Raw genomic sequence first — 21,629 nt, forward strand, 5'->3', positions numbered from 1 at the left:
ACTCTCATGGCTGCTGTGAACACCATGCCCTGCCCCCTATCCAGACATAAACCCTGCACTCTGGCAAGGAGATAACCCCGGACACTCTGTGGCCTGATTCTTCAGGTACACCGAGCACTGTCCACGGGAGACGTGGTCTGTGGGGTCCACGGGACAGCCTTGCCCCTCGAACCCCTGTGCCCTGTCCGGGGTGAAGCTGGGCCCCTCCCTCAGCAAGTCCATGTACGTGGACGCCTCTGTTCCCCCTCTGCCTCCAGGGCTGAGACCCCACTTAGCACACTGGGCGTCTTTTGTTTAGACCGAGTCCAACTCCGGTTGCAGGGCCATTTGAGCCCATCGTTTTTGTGCGCTTGTGTGAAAGAAGGGCCCTCTGTCCCCGCGTGTGCGGGGGAATGTGCTGAGGGTCAGGAGTCCCCAGCCTGCCCGCGTGACCCTCTGTGCCCACAGGCGAGGCCCCAAAGCTGTCTGGGACCCAGGGTGCTGTGGGCTCTCCAGGCCTGACCCTCTGGGATCTCTGGCCACAGGGGTGCCTGCGTGGTTACCACCCTGGAAGCCTCTAGGAGGCTGGGGTCCAGAACTGAGGGGCTCTCAACAGACATTCCTGCTGTGCCCCACCCTGAGCTCATCAGCCTTGACTCCTCTGAATCGTCCACCAGGTCCCTCGAGCAGAAGCCAGCAAAGCCATGTCCTAGGCCTCCCTTCCCGCCATGGCCAACTTATCATGGAATCCTGCAGATTTGTACTACCTGCCCCTACTCCCCACTCCCCCAAAACCCATCCCTTCTGTTCCAGCCCTGAGATCAGGCAACTCCCCGCCCAGCCCCCCACGGACAAAAGGAACCGCCTCCTCCTGGCTCCTGGCCTCACCTCTCTCCAGCCACTGGGGTCTTCAACTCTCATCCGACCATGGCCCTCTCCTCTCAGAAGCCAACCTTGACTCTCCACTACCCACAGGCCTTCTCTTCTAGAAAATTCCCTAACTGCCAGAGAGCAATGTTTGCACGTCGCAATGGTTACCCTAATATTGAAGGCCCAAGAAACACTGTCCCTCAGAATGATGGCTAAGGGGAGAAGAAAGGAGACTGACTCAAGTTGTTTTATTAACTAATCGTGAGGCTACATGCATCCAATATGGGGTGTGAGGGAGGCCCCTATACGGTTCTGACATAGAAAGCAAAGGAGCAAAGTCAGGATTGTTCCTTCCCAATGATCCGTCTTAAACATGACAACACTCTACTTACAGTGTTAAATGTACTTATTCATACACATGTAGGGGCAGGACAGGAACGTGTTAGAAGGTTCCGCATCCTCAAAACTGTGCTAAGCAAACCACAGGGCCTTTGCTGGCATTCCAGACCCTCTGCGCCCAGCATCTGTCTCTTTTGCCTGGGGTGGGCCACGAGCCCACCCTCGGGACCACCCAGAGCCAGTCCCACCCTGTCAGTTACCAGCTGTGTGACCTTGGGCAAGTTGCTTGACCCCTCTGAGCCTCAGTCTCCTCGCTGTAACCTACCTTCCGGGGCGGGCAGGAGCGTGCACAGAGATGGCACGTCGTGTACCCAGTGCTCACACATGTGAGCGCTCAGGAGGTACCGGGTACGATGATACCTCCCGCTCTGGGCCTTCGTGGGCAGTGTGGCCTCTCTCCTGCTCCGCCTACTCTTCCAGGCTCTGATGGGCTCCTATCCATCTTTTCAAAATTCAGCTTGCATGCTACCTCTCCAGGGAGTGCCCCTGAGCCCTTCCACTTGATAGTATTAATCCTTTGTACCTCACGTGACTGGTGTATGCTCCTCTTGTGACCTTTGTTACATGTCCTCCGTGTGTCCGTTCCTGGGTCTTTTCTTTTTCCGGGCAGAGAGCTTGTTGAGGGCAGGACTGTGCCTTAGTGCTGCAATCCTGTATCCTGAGCAGAATCGGGAACTCCCTTGCGGGTGGGAGGTGGGTGCAGTGCCCAGCAAGCCAGGCGTCGATGGCCCTCCAGGCCAGGCGGATGCATACAACTGAACCTTGATTCACACCGCATGACCTGGTGAAGGGTGTGCCGTGGCTGCTGACAGGCCTGGAACCACTTGTGGGCAGGGGGTCCTCCCCGCTCCTTCTATCATTATCCCCACACGGTACTGGAGCAGACACCACACAGGGAGTCCCCCGGGGGCTCAGAACAAAACCCTCTCATTGCAGATATCCCAACTATCAGGGAGACAGTCTCACCTGAGTTCACATCCTGGCTCTGCTGTGTGACCTTGGTGAGGCACTTGACCCTCTCTGAGCTTCAGTTTCCTCACAGTATAATAGGGAACAGAATCACTTGCCCGGTTGGCTTCCAGAGGTTCGTGAAAGCCCAAGCAAGTTAACAAACTTGCAAAGAGCTTTATTAATGTACATGATAAATTTATAAACGTATATAGTTTGGGAGTGTTGGCCTGAAGCTCCCCCCAGCCCCTCATTCCACTCCCAGTCTTTAAGTAGGTTTACGGCAACTAAAACACTTTTGGGGGCCAAGAATACGAATTCCTGGTCAGTGCTTAATTTAATCAAAAAATTACAGTTATTGTTTTGGTCTGTGCATTCCTTCCCTCTTCTCTCCTTCTTCCTCCTCTCCCCCTCCTCCTTTTTCTCTCCAGAGAGATGGCTCAGGATCTCACAAAATAATGGAAAACCAAACTTATTAGCCTCAGGTTCTCAACGGAACAGATGGGTTTAATAAGATTCTGCTGCTTTCATATTGCACACATGCAATTTTAATTCTTTCCCTTTGCTGTTTATGAAAGCATCAAAAAAATCGTGTGCTGCGAATATGCCCAGTAATAATAATTATAACCGCTATCGCTTACTGGGCGCGTATAAAGTGCCAGCCTTCATCTTACATAATCTCATTTAATCTCCCCAGAAGCCCTGTGCAGGAGAGACTGTTATTCCCATCTTACAGGCAGGAATACTGAGCTTCAGATTGGTTTGCCCAAAGCCACCTGAGTGGTAAATGGTGGAGCCAGGATTTTAACTGAGGGCTGTCTGCCATCAATGTGGTGGCCATTCCTTCTCTTTTCTTGTTTTTAATTAATTAATTAATTAATTTTAAAAGATTTTTATTGCAGCAGAGTTGATTTACAATTTGTGTCAGTTTCTGCTGTACGGCAAAGTGAATCAGTTACACATATACGTGTATCCACTCTTTTTTAGATTCTTCTCCCATACAGGCCGTTACAGAGTATTGAGTAGAGTTCCCTGTGCTATACAGGAGGTCCTTATTAGTTACCTATTTTATCTAGGGTAGTGTGTATATGTCAATCGTAATCTCCCAATTTATCCCTCCCCCCACCCCTTACCCGCTGGTAACCGTAAGTTTATTTTCTACATCTGTAACTCTATTTCTGTGTTGTAGATAAATTCATTTGTACCCCTTTTTTAGATTCCACATATAAGCAATATCTTCATTCAGTATGACAATCTCTAGGTCCATCTATGTTGCTGCAAATGGCTTTACTTCATTCTTTTTTATGGCTGAGTAATACTCCATTGTATATATGTACCACATCTTCTTTATCCATTCTTCTGTTGATGAACATTTAGGTTGCTTCCATGTCCTGGCTATTGTAAATAGTGCTGCTATGGACATTAGGATGCTCTTTTCTTATTTTTTAAACTGTCCTTACTTAAAAAATTAAAGTCTCTTTTATTAATAAATATATATATATACACACACACATATATAACTGAATCACTTTGCTGTATACCTGAAACTAACGCAATGTTGTAAATCAACTACATACCAATGAAAAAAAAGTCTCTTTTAAGCCCTACCTCCAAGCCCTGTCCACTCTTTAGGGGTGACCACTGTTATTAATTTCTCATGGTCCCTCTGGACCTGCCTGTCCATTCTCAGACATACAGATACATATATGCACACGCAGAAACGTCTTCCTTCGTAAATGGGATCACAGTACGTATTGTCGCATTTGCTTTTTTCCCCCTTAACTGTTCCCCTCTTTGCGGTCATTCAGGTTGTTTTAAATTTTTAATTATAAATGAAGCTGCAAGGATCCCCTTTGTGCCTCCATGTATCTAGTACAGCAGGATCCCAGAAGTCAGGATCTGTGGGATCAGAAGATCCGGCACATTAAAAATTTGGATAGATATTGCCAACTATCCTCCACTGAATCAGCTGCCACCGACAGGGTGTGACGGCGCCCATTTCTCCACATCTTCACCAACACGGAATGTTATTCATGTGTCAGATGTTCGATAATGTGGCGGATGATAAATAGTATTTTACCGATTTTAGTTTGCATTTATTTCACTAATAATGAGGTTGAGTACATTTTCAAAAGTTTATTGACTATTTATTCCATGTTTATGTGTAGATATCCTTTGGCCATTTTCTTTCTTTTTATTTTTTAGGCTGCACCATGAGGCACGTGGGATCTTAGTTCCCTGACCAGGGTTCGAACCGGTGCTCCCTGCACTGGGAACATGGAATCTTAACCGCTGGACTGCCAGGAAAGTCCCTGGCCATTTTCTAATTTTTGTTTATTTATTTATTTTTGGCTGTGCCAGGTCTTCATTGCAGCATGTGGAATCTTGAGCTGTGGCGTGCAGACTTCTTAGTTGCAGCATGCATGTGGGATCTAGCTCCCCGACCAGGGATTGAACCTGGGCCCCCTGCATTGGGAGCTCGGGAGTCCTAACCGCTTGACCCCCAGGGAAGTCCCTCTGGCCATTTTTCTTATTAGATTTTTTTTTTCTTATTGATTTGCATGAGCTCTTTGTCTTTGTTTCTTTGTTCTTTCTACCATATCCTGATTCTAAGAACTCAGCTTAGAATATGAGTGATAAAGCCATACTGATTGGCTGAACTCCCGTGTCCCGGTTAACGCCCTCTATCCAAGGCTAAAGACGATCTTTATCTTTAGCTCTGAACTAGACATGGGCTAAATTATCAAAATGATAAAGACTTTCCAAATCTCTTCTATTCACTTGCAGGTTCTACTTGGGATGGCTGGGCTTAGATCAAAATTAAAGTTAACTGGCCTTGTGACTTAACTTCTCTGGGCCTCAGTTTCCTCACTTGTAAGATGGGCTTAATAATACAAACCCCTTAGGGTTTGGGGCACGATTAACGGAGAAAATGACAACAGAGACAGGATCTGGCAGGTGATAAGAGTCTAATACTTGTCATATCCACTCCCCCATCACTGCATTATTGCATTTTTCATGGTTTTTTTTTTGAATAACTGTCTGTTTCCATATGTGTCCTTTCTGCTAGACGTGAACTCCTCTTGTTCATCTTTGTAGCCCCACGTCCAGCAGGACGTCTTGGGCATGTATGTGGGATGATTCTGAGTTGCCCTTAACCTCAGGCTGGAGCCTCTCCCTCCTCCCACCCTGACCCATATTCCTTAGAATCAGGAACCCAGCACTCCCTCTTTCTCTAGGCTTTGCCTTTCAAATGAGCTCACCTGTCCTTCTGGCTTCAGCCGAAGCTGACCTCCCACTGGCCCTCGCTCCAGTTTGCATCTCTCTCAGTTCCAGCGCTGCATCTCCAGCCGCCCTGCTGGACACTTCACGTTCATAGCCCCGTGAGTCAGCCGTTTCCCCAAGTCTCACCTCCTGTCGCTAAATAAGTGTGCACCACACTTGGGGAAAAGCCTTTGGTTTCAGAGCTTCTGGATTTGGGTGTCGCAGACAAGCCCGGAGCTGCCTGTTTCCTGCCTATTTGCGCTGCTGCGTGCGAGGTTGCACAGGGCCAGGTGGGGGCTTGTCCCTGTTGAGGTTCCAGCTAGTGCCTGGAGCGAGGTTGGCGCTGCGATGCTGCTGCTGATGAACGGTAACACCATCTGTGACTCACGGAGCAGGCACCCACCATTGGCAACTCTGTAAATCGCTGGACTATCATCGTAACCCTGGGGGGAGTCACTACTATTATCCCCCCTTCACTGATGGAGAAACTGAGGCCGATGTTAAGACCCAGGGCTGTGCGGTTCCAAACCCCTGTTCTCGTGTTTACGCGGTCACCTCGCTCCTTTGCCTCATCTGGAGGCTGAAGGGCCCGGGCATCCTCTCAGGCCAATCTCCTGAGGTCTCAGCGGGGGCCTTCATCTTCTCTTCTTCCCCAGAGTCGAGGGCACGGCTTTGGCTGAAACCTCTCAAGTCCTCCTCAAAGCCAAGCCCAGGGATGCCTCCTTTCCAGCCCCACAGCTGTCAGTCTTCACAGCCCCCCTCTCTTGCAGGAGGGTCTGTCGTGTGGTGTGGGTGCTGGCTGTCCCATGGCTGTCAGCCCTGCCCCAAGACACTGCTCTGAAAGCTCAGCCTGGACACTCCCCACTCCCTTCCTGCGCTGCCGGATAACCCACACGCGAGCTCCTCAGTCGGCGTTCAGAGACCCCCCATCTTTGCTTTTCAGTCTCATCCCACTCACCCTCTTCCCCCAGATCACGGTGACCAGCCTGGCCTCTCGTGTCATCCTGTAAACTGGTCTCAGGCCCGACACAGGGAAACCTTTCTTAGGATCTGTCCCTGCTGCCCATCATCCTATGGGGATAGATGCTGCCCAGGTCAGAACACCTGGCCCGGGCCTTGCTTCTAGTAGGGCTGGTGTCCTACCGGCCCCTGGGATCCTCCAGGACAAGGGCCTGGCCTCCAACATCTGTGTCCTGGGCACAGGGCCTGGACACACTAGGTGCTCAGTAAGCACTGTCACCTCCTCACAGGCACAGGGTTTGGACAGACCTGCAGTAGCCATTGACGATCCTTCCAGATACCACCTTCCGGAAAGGCTCCCAGTGCTTGGCTTCTCCCTCCACGGGCGCGCCCAGCAGGACAACGTCCTCGATGATCCCTTGGCAATCTGGAGAGAGACCCCGGAAATGACTGTCAGCACCCCTGGCCACAGCGGGTCCTGAGAGCGACTCTCCAATGGTGGTGGAGGAAATGGATGTCACGTACACGCGCACACACGTGCATATGCACACCCACACTCATGCAGACATGCACACACATGCTCAGGCACCTGCGCAAACACAGTCGTGCACACAGACACACACACGCCCACACAGTACGGTGGCTTCCATTTACTGAGTTCCAGGACCTCCAGCACCCAATCTATTCCTGCAATGCATCATCATCCCCATTTCACAGTTAAGGAAAACCAAAGACATTTTCAAGATCACATGGCCAGTAAGTGGCACGGCCCAAATCGGGACCCAGGTCTATTTCCCCCTCCATGAAGCTCACAACTGGCCGTGGACTCAGATGGGGTGTCTCCCTTTAGAAGGGACTGATGGCCCCTAGCGCATTGCACGTGCCGGGCAGGAGACACCACAGCCTTCTTCTGCAACAGGTTCTCGGGGGTCTGTACAGCCTGGCGGGAAGGTGGGAGTGGAGAGGAGAGGGGGGCTCAGGATCCTGGGACACGAAGTCCACGCAGCAGCTGCAATGACCTAGTGGTTCAGAGTATTTTAGGCCAGGGCTCCTCTGAGCGCAGCTCATGGATGAGGGCTGGCCCGTGGGCTGTCTGTCTTATAAGTATAGATCAGCAAAGCAGCGTTTCTTTGATCATCTTGCAGACTGGAAACCAACAGCTCACACATGGGAGTGCAGACCGCACTTTGAGAAGCACTGCTCTAGACCCCTGGGGGTGCACGTGCACCTCCACCCCCAGTCACCCCTTGACCCGGCTCTATTTTTCTTCTTGTCACACCTCACTTGTTTACGTCTGTCTCCTCCTCTAATATCTGGGTTCAGGGAGGGCGGGGCTCCGGCTGCCTTGGTCACAGCTGTATAGGACACTGCCTAGTCTATAACTGGGGCTCAGTAAAGGTGTGAATGAATGAATGAGTAAATACATTGCCATCCCCTGGGACAGCCAGGATATGTGCTTTGCAGTTGCAAAGCCCTGGGTTCAAATCCCGGCTCAGTGACTTCTGAGACAAGTCACTTAATTTCTCTGAGCCTACAGGTGGCTATGGTACTGCCTTCGTGGTCTTTATGGGGATGAAATCATGGTGGGGAAAACCCCAGCGTAGTGAACACACAGTGGAAGTCAGTGTCTCCCCGCCCCGTCCCCTGTCCTGTGCCCCTGCCTCTCCGCAGGTTCTGAGCCCCCCCAAGTTTGGGGAGTAGCATAATCCGTGTCATTCCTGGGGAGTGGGCCCCGGAGGGACAGCTCAGCCAGTCCCACCACTCTCTCTTGCTGAGGGACACAGGACAGGTGGCTTCCTCTCTCTGGGCTCCGGTTTCTAACCAGAGTGCGTCTAAATGTTTTCCACTTGGGCTGTTGTGTCAGAGTTTGTCTGAGTAAACGGTTCCAGGCTAACAGGAGTTTGAGAACCCCTGTGCTCCTCTCTGGCCCTGAGTTATAAGATTCCAGGGCACAGAATTCTGATTTCACTCCTCTGTTTCCAGGGATAGGATAATCTGGCAGCAGGATGGAAAACTTCAGGAAGCTGGTAGTTTGTGTTGAATTGCAAGGATGACTCAGATACTGTTTGATGTAAGGGCTATTTCAGGTGCTTATGCTGTTGGCAAGGCTGTAGCTCTGATTCTGACCCCTTCTCTCGGCAGATGAGGAAACACGGAGTCTCAGAGGGGGTGGGGCATGCCCACGGTCACACAGGTAGTGGGAATACAGCTGGGCCCAGAACCCGGCACGGGGAGCTGTCGGGGCCTGGGGCCATTCTCTCCGTTTACGGGTAACAACTCAAAGCACAGCGATCGCAGGTGGGCTATCATTGCTCCCACGGTGCCAAACGGCTGTGGGCCCAGGGTCAACGACTGAGCTTAGCAGCTCTCTCTGGACGCCGGCCACTCAAGGCACCTGCCCTGTCCCCCAGAATCTCTCCATCTGAGGAGCTGGGGCAGCTTCGCAGCCCTGGGTGCCGACGCCTGGAGGGCTGGGACCTCCTTGTGGCCGGCAGGGGAACTGCAGCATTCCCTATCAGGTTACCCTGAGCAACTGTCAGGATTCCGTGACTAGCCATCAGACAGGTGTTATGAAAAGCAAACAAAGGTAGGTGTCTTTTGCTGCGCTGAGACTAGTAGCTGAATCTCACAAAACAGTCCAGAACACAGTCAGACCAAGTCAGGGTGGGTGGCGAGCTGGAAACTCATTTACCTATCTCTGAAGCCTGGCTTTAAACTGCCTTTCTAGACCTCTTCCCCTTTATCCTCAGACTGCTGCCACAGTCAGATGTGCCTGTCTTATGTTTTAAAAGATGATTTGCTCTCTAGGAAGTTGCATACCTAGAGAGAAGCCACGTGGCAGGCTCTTGGTAATGCACAGGTGTTAGCTTAAAGAAAGTTGGTGAGAATCATTTTAGACCCACCCAAGGGAGAATCCTGTACTGTTCCCGGAATGAGACGGTCCAGGAGGGGAAACCTGAGTTAGGAAAACTGGCTGCTGAAGTAGATGCTGGAGAAAAAAAAGCCAAAATTCACTGTTTGGTCCAAAACCTTATAATACCAGAAGATCTCAGCCTTCCAGGTAAAATACAGAGAATCCTCACTCAGGTACCACTTTTAGTGTCAAGCAGTCCCCCTGCATGGGCACAGGTGATCCGTCACATCATGACATGAGTTCAGCGCAGAATACCCCCGCTTTTCAAGACCAACGCAAGAAACTGGCATTTAACATTTTAATAATAACGAACATAAGATGACCTCACTGTCTTTTTCCTGCAGGGACCACGAATGTTTGCTGAAACATGTTGGGATGTATTCCTATATTGCTACCACCAACTTTTCTTCTTGTGAATTTTTAAGGTGTTAAGATATAGTTCCATAGTTTTATAAATAGTCAGGGATCCAAGGTGCACCAGTCACCTTCAAGTTCAGGACTCAAGTTCAGGTTCAGCTTTTGAGCTTGGATTGCTCATGTTTTAAACAGTCTTGCGTATGTTATTAATATAGTACTTTTACTGTTGAAGCTGGAGGCCTTTCATTCTTACGCCTTTGGCATTAACAAGGCTCCATCCCTGGGGCAATTCAAAAGAAAAGCTTTATTAGTCCTGTCTTTATCCCTCCACTTTCAGTCCTTTTTTTCACGCCCGTATGGTGAGAAACATTACCTTCCCACACTGTCTTTGCTCTTACCTCTTAGTTTCATTCCTTTTTTTTTTTTTTGGCCACACCCCGTGGCTTGTGGGATCTTAGTTCCTGACCAGGGATTGAACCTGGGACCACGGCAGTGAAAGCACTGAGTCCTAACCACTGGACTGCCAGGGAAGTCCCTCTTTTTTTTATTCTTAACACAGGACCCAAAGAGATCCCTTTAAAATTTGAGTCATAGGCATGAGGTGCCTTTTGGGGGTGCTGGGGAGGTCCTACATCTGGGTCGTGGTGACGGTTTGTACAACTCTGCACATTCGCTAATAATCACTGAATTGTACACTTCAAATGGGGGGATTGTGTCATATGCAAATGACACTGCAGGAAGGTCAGATCATTTCACTCCTGTGCTCAAAACTCTCCTGTGGGATCCATCTCTTGTGGAGTCAGAGTTAAAGTCATTTCAACAGCCCTCGAAGCCCTGCGTGACCTTCCCCACACTTTCCCCTTGCTCACTCTCTTCCAGCCACACTGGCCTTGCTGTTCCAGAACATGCCAGGCCTTTCCCTTGCTGATCTCTCCTCCTGATACGCTTCCTTCCAACATCCACAAGCCTCACCCACGACCTGATCCTTCACCTCTTTGCTGAACTGCCACCCTCCAAAGGGAGGAAGATGCAACCTCCCACCCCTACCAGGTGCCCCATCTCCCTTCTCTGATGTATTTTTCTCCACAGCACTTGAGACCATCTGACTTACTGCCTATTTTACTTTCACAGTCTCTCCTATGATCTGTCTCCTACTACACGTGAGCTCCTCAAGGGCTGAGCCAGGGAATCCCCAGTGCCTAGAACAGCAGCTGGCACAGATGCTCTGCTCAGTAAGTATTTGTGGGATGAATGAAAGCAAGCTATGGGATTCAGCAACCCTTCCTGTTGAGAATACATGCAAAAAGTTTATTTTTTTAATTTTTAAAATTTTCCTCCCGGTATAACTTCTTCCAAGAGGCTCTAGTTGAGGATCTCTGTAGACTGGATAAAAGCAAATGAAGAGAGCTGACTTGGCTGAAAGTAAATGGAAGAGTATTTAACCAGGGTTCTCAGCTCTTCAATTGCTGGTTTCCAGAGCTCTGCTCCAGGGGAACAGATGCTACTGTGACTGACTGCGGTCTGCAGTGGGCAAGAATAATGACCGGTCCTTCCAAAGCTGACTCTGCCTCAGTCTCCTCTGCTGGTTCCGACAATGTGACCCAGAGGCTCATGGTGACCCTCCCAAGAAGCACCTGACATCACCTGTATTAACAAAAATCCCTTAGGCTTGGCCTACATAATAAGAAGGCTCAGGGTCTCCAGACGCTTCAGATGATTCATGGTACAGCTCAGGGTGCCCCATCGTTGGGGACAAAGACCCAGCAACTTCGAGGGCCTAAGAAACTACACAATTGTGAACTGCTGTCGTCCAATTAAATGTCTCCCGTCTCACACAGCAGGTGTCATGATTCTAAGACTGTATCAGATGCTGTTGCAACTCACAGAATTCCTGGATTCCGGTAGTTTGTGGTCATTACATACTTTTTCCACCAGGAGATGCTGAAAGTGGGATGACTGCCATAGGCAGGGCTGTGAAGTGTTTGCCTTTAGAAAGGGCTTAGGTTCAAAAAGGCTGGGAATCACCAGTCCAGGGGAAGCGGCTTGACCTTTGGCACAAGAGAAATCTGTGTTCAAATCTCGGTTGTACGTGAACTGAAGTCAGTTACTTAATAACTTGCAGCCTCAGCTTCCTCATCTTTAAAGTGGAGATAATATAATAATACTGCTTTCCCAGGGCTGGCGTGAGGTTGTATGTTCGGGGCGGTGTCTGGCACACGGCTTGGTCCGTGGTGTCCACTGTTATTCCCGTGCAGATGATCAATCTGGCAACTAGGTAGAAATGGTGGGCATGAGGCACTGTCTTTGGAGATGGCTCAGCCGTTATAGTCACCGTGCCTGTTTCTAGCCAGCTGCTAATTGCAGGCACTATTTTAGGAGTTTGTTGTGGGGAGTGGTGATGCCAGGCATCTGGTAGCAGTGGACAGTAGCATCGGTCTCCTTCAGAGCACAGCCTCTAGAGAGAAGCAGCTGAAGAGCTGTAAACAATGGTTAAACACGTCCTCATTTACTTTAATTTTTTTTTTTTTTTTTTGGGCCGAGCCACACGGCTTGAGGGATCTTAGTTCCTTGACCAGGGATTGAACCCACACCCTCGGCAGTGAAAGCTCGGAGTCCTAACCACTGGACCGCCAGGGAATTCCCAAAATTAAAAAAAAAAAACAAAACTGTGCTGAAATACACCTAACATAAGCTTTTCCATCTGAACCATTTTTCAGTGTACAGTTCAGTAGCATTAAGTATAGTCACATGGTTGTGCAACCATCCTCACTTGCTTTTATCACTGAGAATTTAGATAAATCAGTTTCTATCTTGTCAGCTGCTCTTATCACTCCTTCAGCAGTTCACGCCAATTCCTGATATGACACTTTTACCACCTGGCGCTCCTGGCGGTCTGGAGATTGTCTTAGCTTTTCAAAAGAAAACCCAAGAGTTGAGAATAGGCTGTTCTTCACAACGGCAAGAGTCCCTTTACACTAGAGCCTTGGCCTTGAAAATCATATATAAACTGAGCTTTTGTTAAACTAAACATTCTTAAAATGTACCAAATAGGGCCAGCTCTTTCAAAGCGTCCCACGGAGAATCCTTTTGTACAATGAGGGAGGACCAACTGTCACTGGGAACAACCAGTCCCAGCTTCCCCTCTGTCATTCTGTCCTCTCCATACAGTGGGCTTTCTGAAAGTGAGGCAGGCCCAGGCAGCGCTTTCCAGGTCTTTCCAAACACACTCCTCTAGGAGTTACACAGAAATCTCATCAAACGGCCAGAAAGGCAACATCACAAACTCCCACAGGCCTATCACACTGTCAATAATGAGATTCTCCTGGGCTGCAAAGACCAAAGTTTGAGAAGCAAAAAGGAAGGATTTTCTCCCTCCTGGCGGGGGGTCATGTGTGCAGTGAGTGATAAGGTGGGAAACGAGGGAGGAAATGATCTCCCGACTGCGAGTCCAGAAAACAGACCTTGAAGTAAATGATATGAACTGCATCTAACACAAAACGAAATCCATTCCGAAGATACACATACGCCCGCATGATAAACACACAGACGTGGCCAAAGGGAGAGGGAGAGGGCAGGAGCCAGGCATAAAGGGAGATGAAGGGAGGCTTTGACTGTCCCCCACCCCTCGACGCCCCCAGTGGAATGAGGTTCACACTGGAAAGAATCGTTTAAGGGAGCCCGTTTGGATATATTATAAGGATTTGGGATGAATTCTTTATGGAAGCAGTAAGCCTTCATCTCTCCCTTTTGATTTCCATCCCTTTCATCTGGCAAAGTGGTAAGGCTGTTACTAGCATTCCGGGACCCACAAAATTAATCTGCATATGCCTGACCTCTCCTGGAGGTGTGTGGGGAGCGGTGGGCTAAAGCCGGGTCTGCCTGAGGACAAAGCAACTGATAGATGCAATTCCATGGAAGGGAAAGAAATCCCATCAAATGCGATGTCTGCTATCATGGAGATGAAAAGAGCCAGTTGACTGAATGACAGTCTGTTCTGCATTTCAGCTGGTATCTAAGTGACAGCCCAGAAATAGTTTTCAGCTAAGTGGGAGTTTAGGAATTCAAGGGTCAGGATGTTTAAATGTATCTGAGCTTAGTGACAAACTCTTTTGCCTTGGCTTTGTCCTTCAAACATCATGGACAGTAATGTTGGTCTAACTTCTTAGGGGCTGGGAATGAAATTGGAGAGAGAGATTTTGCTGCAAAGTTGTTTTTTTTTTTTTTAAAACAAAGTTCTGGTATTCTATTTCTTAATCCCCCTCCTTCTTTTCTTTCTCTTCATCATCACCATCATCACAGCTTACCTCGGGATAGGCTAAGTGCTTTATACATATATATTTCATCTACTTCTCATAATGATCCTAAGAGTTAAGCAGTACTACTCCCATTTTATGACGGGAAAAGCTTGCCTCAGAGACACTAAGTAACTTGCCCAAGGTCACAGAGTAAGTGGCAGAGTGGAATTCAGTTATTCCTACATTTTCTCTCCTACTCTCCTGTCCTACTTCCCTTTGCTATGAAACATAATCTTGACTTAAAACATATGTCTTTTGATAACTGTGACATCTTCTAAAATTGTATATTAAAAACAGAACAACACACCCTGCCAAGATGAACAGTTCCAATTTGGCTGAGCCAAGAGATGCACTAGCAGGCTAGACTTTGCTAGAAGATTCATATCCTGATGTGGACACCACACCAAAGGCACACGACCTTCTGCTTTGGTAATCTCAGGAACATCTGCCAAACCAAGTGGGCGAAAAGATAACGCAAAGAAAAAGGAAAAGGGGGTCCACATGAAAGATGACACACTTTCTGTTTTCTGATGGAGAGTTATGGCAATCCACCTACACCCTAACACCCAAACTTAATTCCCCATCAGAAAGGTCAAACTGACTAAGACGACATAACTTGGAAGTACAGCTGCTGGTAAACTGTAGGCTGTGAGCCAGTATAAAACAAGCAATTTCATTATATATACGCATATACATAAATAAAATGTCATATATGTTCTATCAGCTAGCTATTGTTGTGTAACAAGTCATCCCCAAACTCAGTGGCTTAAAGTAACCATTTGTTATTTCTCATGATCCTACCAGTGGGCTAGGCAGTTCTGCTGAGATTATCCAGGCATGCTTGATCCCACTGGGCTCACTCATGTGTCTACAACCAGCTGGTAGGTAGGCTGGGGGCTGGCTAAGATAACTTGGCTTTACCCCATGTAATCTCCATCCTCCAGTGGGCTAGTCTTGACTCGTTCTTAAGACAATGGCAAGGTTCTAGGAGGGTAGAATCCATGTGCAAGGCCTTCTGAGGCCTAGGCTTGAAACTGACATGATGTCATTTCCTCTACCTTTTTTAGTGAATGCAAGTCACAAGGCCAGCCCAGATTCAAGGGGTGAAGAAACTGACTCCACTTCTTGATGGGAAGAGCTTCAGGGTCATATTGAAAAGGATGTGGGTTCAGGGAGGGGTGGAGAAGTAGGGCCAGTTTTTGCAATCAGTCTACCACAGATAATACACAATATATCTAAAACACTGCAAAGTACTGATAGGTCATGTGTAATAAGCAAGGGGTTAAAAATCCCCAATGATACCAGTACTAGATGAATGTTTCTTTGAATTCTCACTTAGTGAGAAGGGGAAGGAGTGGGAAGAACACTGGGTGGGAATGATGCCAGGGTGCTGGGGTGGCCTAGCCAGGCTGTTTCCAAGTGGCTGTTTTCAGGGATGTGGTTTGGGGACCCTGAGTGAAGGCAGGATCCACCTAGAGAACTGGAAAAGTAGGCCAAAGAATCCTTTAGGCAAGATCAAGGTGGGGTGTTCAAGTACTGATCTCGATCAAGTTCAAGATCAAGCACAGACACCAGATTCAGAGGGCCAGAGGTCACAGCTGCAGAACAGGGTCTGGAGGCTCTTAGTCAATTATGATAAAGGCAGCTAGTGTTTACCAGCATGGCCCTGGATTCTGGGAACAGTGCTATTCTCTCTGTGTTATCACAGTAATATTCATTGTTTTCTGAAGTAGATCTTTGAGTAGGTATTGCAGCAAGGGTCTCTTAAAGGTAAACTTGCTCCATCTTTGAAAATACCTTTTGGCTTCCATTTTGAATGATAGTTTAGCTGGATATAGAATTTTAGATGGACAGTTCTTTTTCTTTCTTTTCTGGCTTCTATTGTTTTGAGAAGCCTCATCAGTCTAGTTGAACTTCCTTTGTAAGAATCATTTTTAAAAAATCATTTTTAAAGTAATCATTTAAATAATTTATCTTTGGAGTTCTGCAACTTCACTATGATGTGCATAGGTGTAAAATATTTATCCTTCTCAAGACTCATGTTCCTTGAACCTCAGGAATCAAGTCTGGAAAACTCTCAGCCAATAAACTGTATCTCTCTCCTGCTCTCTTGTTTTTGGAGTTGGTATTAGGCAAATGTTGAACTTAACTTCCCTTTCCTATCTTCTATCTCTTTATCTGTCTGTGATGCGTTGTAATTTCTTCAAATCAATCTTCCAGTTCATTATTTCTCTCTTTAGATTTGTCTAATCTGTTGTTTAATTCATCCACCAAGGTTTTTTTTTTTTTTTTTCTTGCGGTACACGGGCCTCTCACTGTTGTGGCCTCTCCTGTTGCGGAGCACAGGCTCCGGACGCGCAGGCTCAGCGGCCATGGCTCACGGGCCTAGTCGCTCCGCGGCATGTGGGATCTTCCCGGACCGGGGCTCGAACCCGTGTTCCCTGCATTGGCAGGCGGATTCTTACCCGCTGAGCCACCAGGGAAGTCCCCATCCACCAAGGTTTTAATTTCAATGACTGTATTTTCATTTCTAAAAGTTCCATTTGATTTATTTTAAAATCTCCCTGTTCTTTTTTCAATGCCTTACTCTTTCCACTTATTTTTCAATGTTTTAATTTATATCTTTAATAATTGTAAACCTGCTTATTTTTTGAGGGGGAGCTCTTTCAAGCTGTGCTATTAGACTGAGCATCTAATCCTGATGTTTGTTTGTGACTTTCCCACATGGGTTTTTTTCCCCCCCATGTGTTTTTTAAGTCTGGAATACGAGCTCATCTTTAAAGCTGCTCTTACATGGGAATCTGTGTAGTTTGGATTGAGACCTAGTTTTCCCCAGACTAGTCTGGTGTCAATTTTTTGACTTGGGGAACTCCTGGATCACACAGATGGTATAAATGTGAACCCTAAACCCGAGTGAGGCATGGCCCTGTGTCTCTGAATTTCCCAAGAAGACATATTTTTTCCCCCCAGTCAGGGCAACATGCTTATTAATCTGGTTTTCTGCTCCCTCCTTGTTCCTCACCTCTGGTGATTTCCTTTACTTTTTGGGAGCCCAGCTAAGCATTTAAAGAGGTATTTGCTATAGTTCATCTAGCATTTCTGGAGTATTTGTAGTGAGAGAATTTTCAAGCTGATTAGTTCACACTATAGCCACTCCAGAAATTGCTAATATAGCTATAATATTTCTGCACTGTATGTTAACCATCTCCTCTTTAAAAGAAAAAGGATAGGTCTCAGGCTCAGGGCCTTTGGCAGGTGACATCATGCTAGATCTTAATATGATTGTTTTATTTTTAATGTTTTAATGATTCTTTTCATGTATGATAATACTCGGTTTCCAGCTGAGGTAATGATTCCTTACAAAATAAATACATTTAGGTAAAGATTATGAATTGATATAAAAATATTAAATTGGAACACCCATGCTAAATAGAAACAACACAAATCATGATCCTGTATGATAATGCCTGTGGTTGGGAACCTGGTTGTGAACCCACAGTGGTTATTATCATTCTGCTAGCGGTTACAACCTGGTGTCCACAGCATTGGCTATAGTTTAGCAAGTCTGAGTCCACTGAACTTTTGATATTCTCTGGGCTACAGTGTCAGGTTTGCTTTCTGACAGCAGTTATTTTAAAAGGTGGTCATGTTTCAACTGGGTCATTTACTTAATGTGACTGGATCCAGGTACAAAATAAGATTTCCCCATGGTTGCTTCCTCTTACCCCCTCCCAAGCTTTACAACCCTTTATTCCGTTCCTGAAACAGATGGCACAGTGACTGCTGGTAAGGAACAGTCAGGGCAGAGATCACTGATAAGGCTGCTGGTAGTAATGTCTTTCTCACGAACTCCGCCATCTCCTTGCATGAATAGCTCTGCCAAACCGTGGAGCCACAGATCGCTAAGCGGCTCACATCTGGCGGCAGCCTGCATCTTTGAATGTCCCCGTGAGCATGAGTGTGTGTCCATGGACCTCCTTAGCCTGAGCCCAGGTCCCCGGACGGGTAATGGGAGATACCCATTGCTCTTCCTCTTCTCTGCCAATGACTTTCTCCACATAGGTCTGCCACATGGCAGGGGCCCCCCCAGTGATGTCTGGGATGCTGTGGAATTCTCAAAAACAACCCCATCTGAGTTCCCTTCCATCTTAAAAAAAAAAAAGTGCCACAGGACCGTGATCTTGTATAGTTTTGGTCATTTAAAAAAAAGATGACATCACTAATGGGATCTGATTTTTCTTTCTTTTCTTATAAGAAATTCTTTTTCAGATCATTTCCTCCTGACTTTCATCTGGGGATAAAAAAGCTCATTGAAATAACAGCACACTTTGGGCAGCGGCTGCCAGGAAGGTCCAGCCATACTTAGGCGGGCAGAACTTCTGCTCTGATAACGTGTGAGCAGGGGTCTGATGGGCCCTGCACTGCCTGGGCTGGGCCAGACCACGCCTCTCCATTTCCTCATCTGGAAACTGGCCCAAGAATTGCTAACTTGCAGGGCTGTTGGGAAGGGGCCATGGGATGATGTCTGGAACCACCTGTGACAGCAGGTACTTGGTAAATATTAGTTCCTCCTCCTTTTTGTATCTTGTTTTTCTTTTTTTTGGCCATGACATGCAGCGTGTGGGATCTTAGTTCCCGTACCAGGGATCGTACCCAGGTCCCTGGCAGTGAAAGTGCCGAATCCTAACCACTGGACCGCCAGGGAGCTCTCCTACCCACCACTTTGTATCTTTGATGCCTAATAAATGCAAACAAGGAGAATGTAGCTGGGTGACATGGAAATTCTCAGAAAGCAGGAGCAGCTGCTCAGTTCTTCACAAGCCCTCAGTGGAAAGCAGCCGGTGGACACTCCCCAGCGAGCTCTTGCTGGAAACCCACTCCACGCTGGGCTTGTGAAGTGCACGCCCCAAGAGTGACCACAAGGTGGTGCTGTGGCAACCACAAATGCTCCAGGCGCCTCCTGGGCCTGGCACTCCTCCAGGACCTTTCTGGAAGGCCACCTGCCAAGGGGTGGGCTGACCACAGCCTAGAGCTCCCGCTGCTCCCCGGGGTCCCTGAGAGAAGCCCGCTCTAGATCTGACTCTGCCTTTTTTTTTTTTCCCCTGGCCCTGTCTTTTACTAGCTGTGCAGCATGGACAAGCTGGGTAAACACTCAGCTGTACAATGAAACGGACAGGTCCACAGTCCCCACGGGGCAGTGGAGAGAGCCCTGCTGGGGGAGTCAGGCAGGCCTAGGGCCTACCCAGGTTGGCTGTGACCATCAAAGAGACACTTTATGGGAAGGGCCTGGCAGGAAGGGCACTCAATCAACTGGCTTCATTTGCTGCAGTTCAACAAATCCTCTTAAGGGGCATCTAAGGCTGGGCCGAACCGGGGGCTGGAGATCCTGGCCTCAGGAAGCAGAATGAGAGAGAAGAGTGGCCTCCGGGACCAGCAGATGGGCGGATTTGCGCAGCTGCAGGCAGGATGGCTGGGGATGGAGTGGGGAGCACGCTCAGAAGGGAGTCCCTCCCCACCCGAATTCTCCACAGGCGGGGATGGGGTCTGGCTGATCTCTGACCCCTCTGTGCCCTGCACAGGTCCTGGCACTTGGCAGGCCCTCAGAAGATGTCTGCTGATTGATGGATAAATACATTAAGAGAAAGTGCTGACATGAAAGACTCAAGTCAGAGCCTGCGTCCGCTCAACAGTCAAGCCCTGGAATCCTGGACCCTGTTCATCTCTCCCAGCTTACTTCTCCCAACTTCCCAGCAGCAATCTTGGCTCAGGTCACCTGCCCTCCCCATATCGTTCACTTCCTCTCTCTGGATCTTTGCTGTTGCCAGTCTCTGGCTCTAAGGCCTCCTGTCTCCCTCACAGCCTTTCAAGGCTTACCTGTTCCTCAAGGCCTGCCACCTCCTCCCTGAAGCCTTCCCTGCCACCTGGAAGGAGAAGGCTCTCTCTTCTGAACTGCTCAATGTCTAGGCCCTTGCAGTGAAGCATGTGGTACTGTTAATCTACCTTTTTTTAAGGCTGGATTCCATTCTCTTACCTAGATTACAGGCAATTTGAGGGTAGCAAGCTTATCATAAGAGGCAGCAGAAAAGAAGGGTCAATAGGAAGTGGTTTAGAGTCAGACGCATCTGGGTTAGAATCCCAGATTTGCTCATTACTGGCTGTGTGCCTTTGGCCAAGTCACAAAACCTCCCTGGGCATCTGATTCCTCATTCGTAAAAATGGAAAATGTAACACCTGCATCCAGGTGTAGTAATGCTCACACCTCTCAAGGTGACTGGGAAGAAGATCAAGGTGGATTCTGTTCCTACCTGGCACACAGTAGGTGCTCAATAAACATCCACTCCCTTCCCCCCCTCCCCATCTTGGAACGATGGCTTCTCATTTTGAAGAGGAGCAGCTGTTCTCCATCAAACTTCTGCAGAGAAATGTGGCAGGAAGAATAAAAACCTTGTGCTCTAAGCTGTGAGCCAGGTTCGGCAACAGTCCCCTGAAGCCTCAATCTCCAGCAATTGCTAAATTACAAAATGTAAAATACCCCAAATAAGACTCCAACTTGGGACCTGTTGCCTATTTAACATTCTTCCAAGTACCCAGGTGCTCAAAGCTGAAGACATCGTTATCTCCTGTCTGAGTTTCTGCAGACGCCCCTGCTACCACCCTCCTGACAATTAGGCAGCACCTCGGAAAGGTCATTCTCAGCCATGGCGTCATCCTCATGGTTCTGGGTTTGTAACCTTTCTAGCTAGCCAAAGGCAGAGCTGTTTGAAGCTCTAACGTCTAATGAAGACTGAACCTGGGCACTTAGCTCCTAAAAGGAGAGGGTGCAACACTCAGACAGAGTGAGTCAGGTTGAAATGGAAGGTCTTGTTACCCCTGGAGCTCGCATCTCCATATCCCCTCACAGAATTGAGAAACAGGCAGTCAGTGCTTTCTGCTTTTGCTTTGATTGCTAGGAAATGAGTAGCTGAAGGCACAGCTCAGTAATAGCAACTGGGTAATAACAAGAGAATATGTAATGACAGTAACAGGGACAAAGATAGTGGTTACTGAATGCCTACTACTTGCCAGCCATTCTGCTAAGTGCATTACATATATTATCCCACTTAATCTTTTCAATCAAGCTCTGAAGAAGCTATTACTAGACCCATTTCACAGGCAAGGAGACTGAGGCACAGTGACTGGGTACATGCGCTCAGCTAGTAAGTGGCGGAGCTGGGATTCAAGTCCAGGCCTAGCTGCAGGGTCCACTCTGCTGTATTTGGGCTTCCCAACTGGCTCATGCCTCCTGTTCACATCTGTGTTTTTTTGGTCCTGATGTTTTATATTTATCTGTATTTCCTGAGAAGTTCTGCAAATCCAGGAGATGGGCTTTGCATAAATAAATAAATGGATGTCTGAGTAAATGAGTGAACCAAAGATGGAAGACACAAAGACTGAAGAGGAACATAATAGAGACCTGAAAGGTCAGATTTCACACAGGGACATCTGTGCTGGGGTGGCAGGGATGGAGGCCCCCAAACTCAGACCCTGTCATTAAAACACAAAGTACAGGGAACATACCACCCACAGGCAGGAACGTTCTAATCTTCTGTCCTGCAAAACAGGCCTGGCAATTTTCTAAAAGACAACCGTTTTGGTGATATTGG

At 48.1% G+C, this 21,629-nt stretch overlaps 1 protein-coding gene across 6 annotated transcripts in view; it reads right to left on the reverse strand.

The window, feature by feature from the left end:
* Positions 1 to 21,629, reverse strand: part of TMCO4 (transmembrane and coiled-coil domains 4) — a 95,396-nt gene that overhangs the window by 8,729 nt on the left and 65,038 nt on the right. For 5 of the 6 annotated variants that reach the window (XM_060015419.1, XM_060015421.1, XM_060015416.1 and 2 more), the window contains one exon: positions 6,730 to 6,847. In XM_060015419.1, the coding sequence (XP_059871402.1) occupies positions 6,730 to 6,847 (118 nt within the window). Of the gene's footprint in view, positions 1 to 6,729; positions 6,848 to 9,599; positions 9,972 to 21,629 lie in introns of those variants that run through there. The other variant, XM_060015443.1, reaches the window with a different exon arrangement.

This window comes from Delphinus delphis, chromosome 1, assembly GCF_949987515.2.
Source record: "Delphinus delphis chromosome 1, mDelDel1.2, whole genome shotgun sequence".
In the NCBI taxonomy this organism is placed as follows: domain Eukaryota; kingdom Metazoa; phylum Chordata; class Mammalia; order Artiodactyla; family Delphinidae; genus Delphinus; species Delphinus delphis.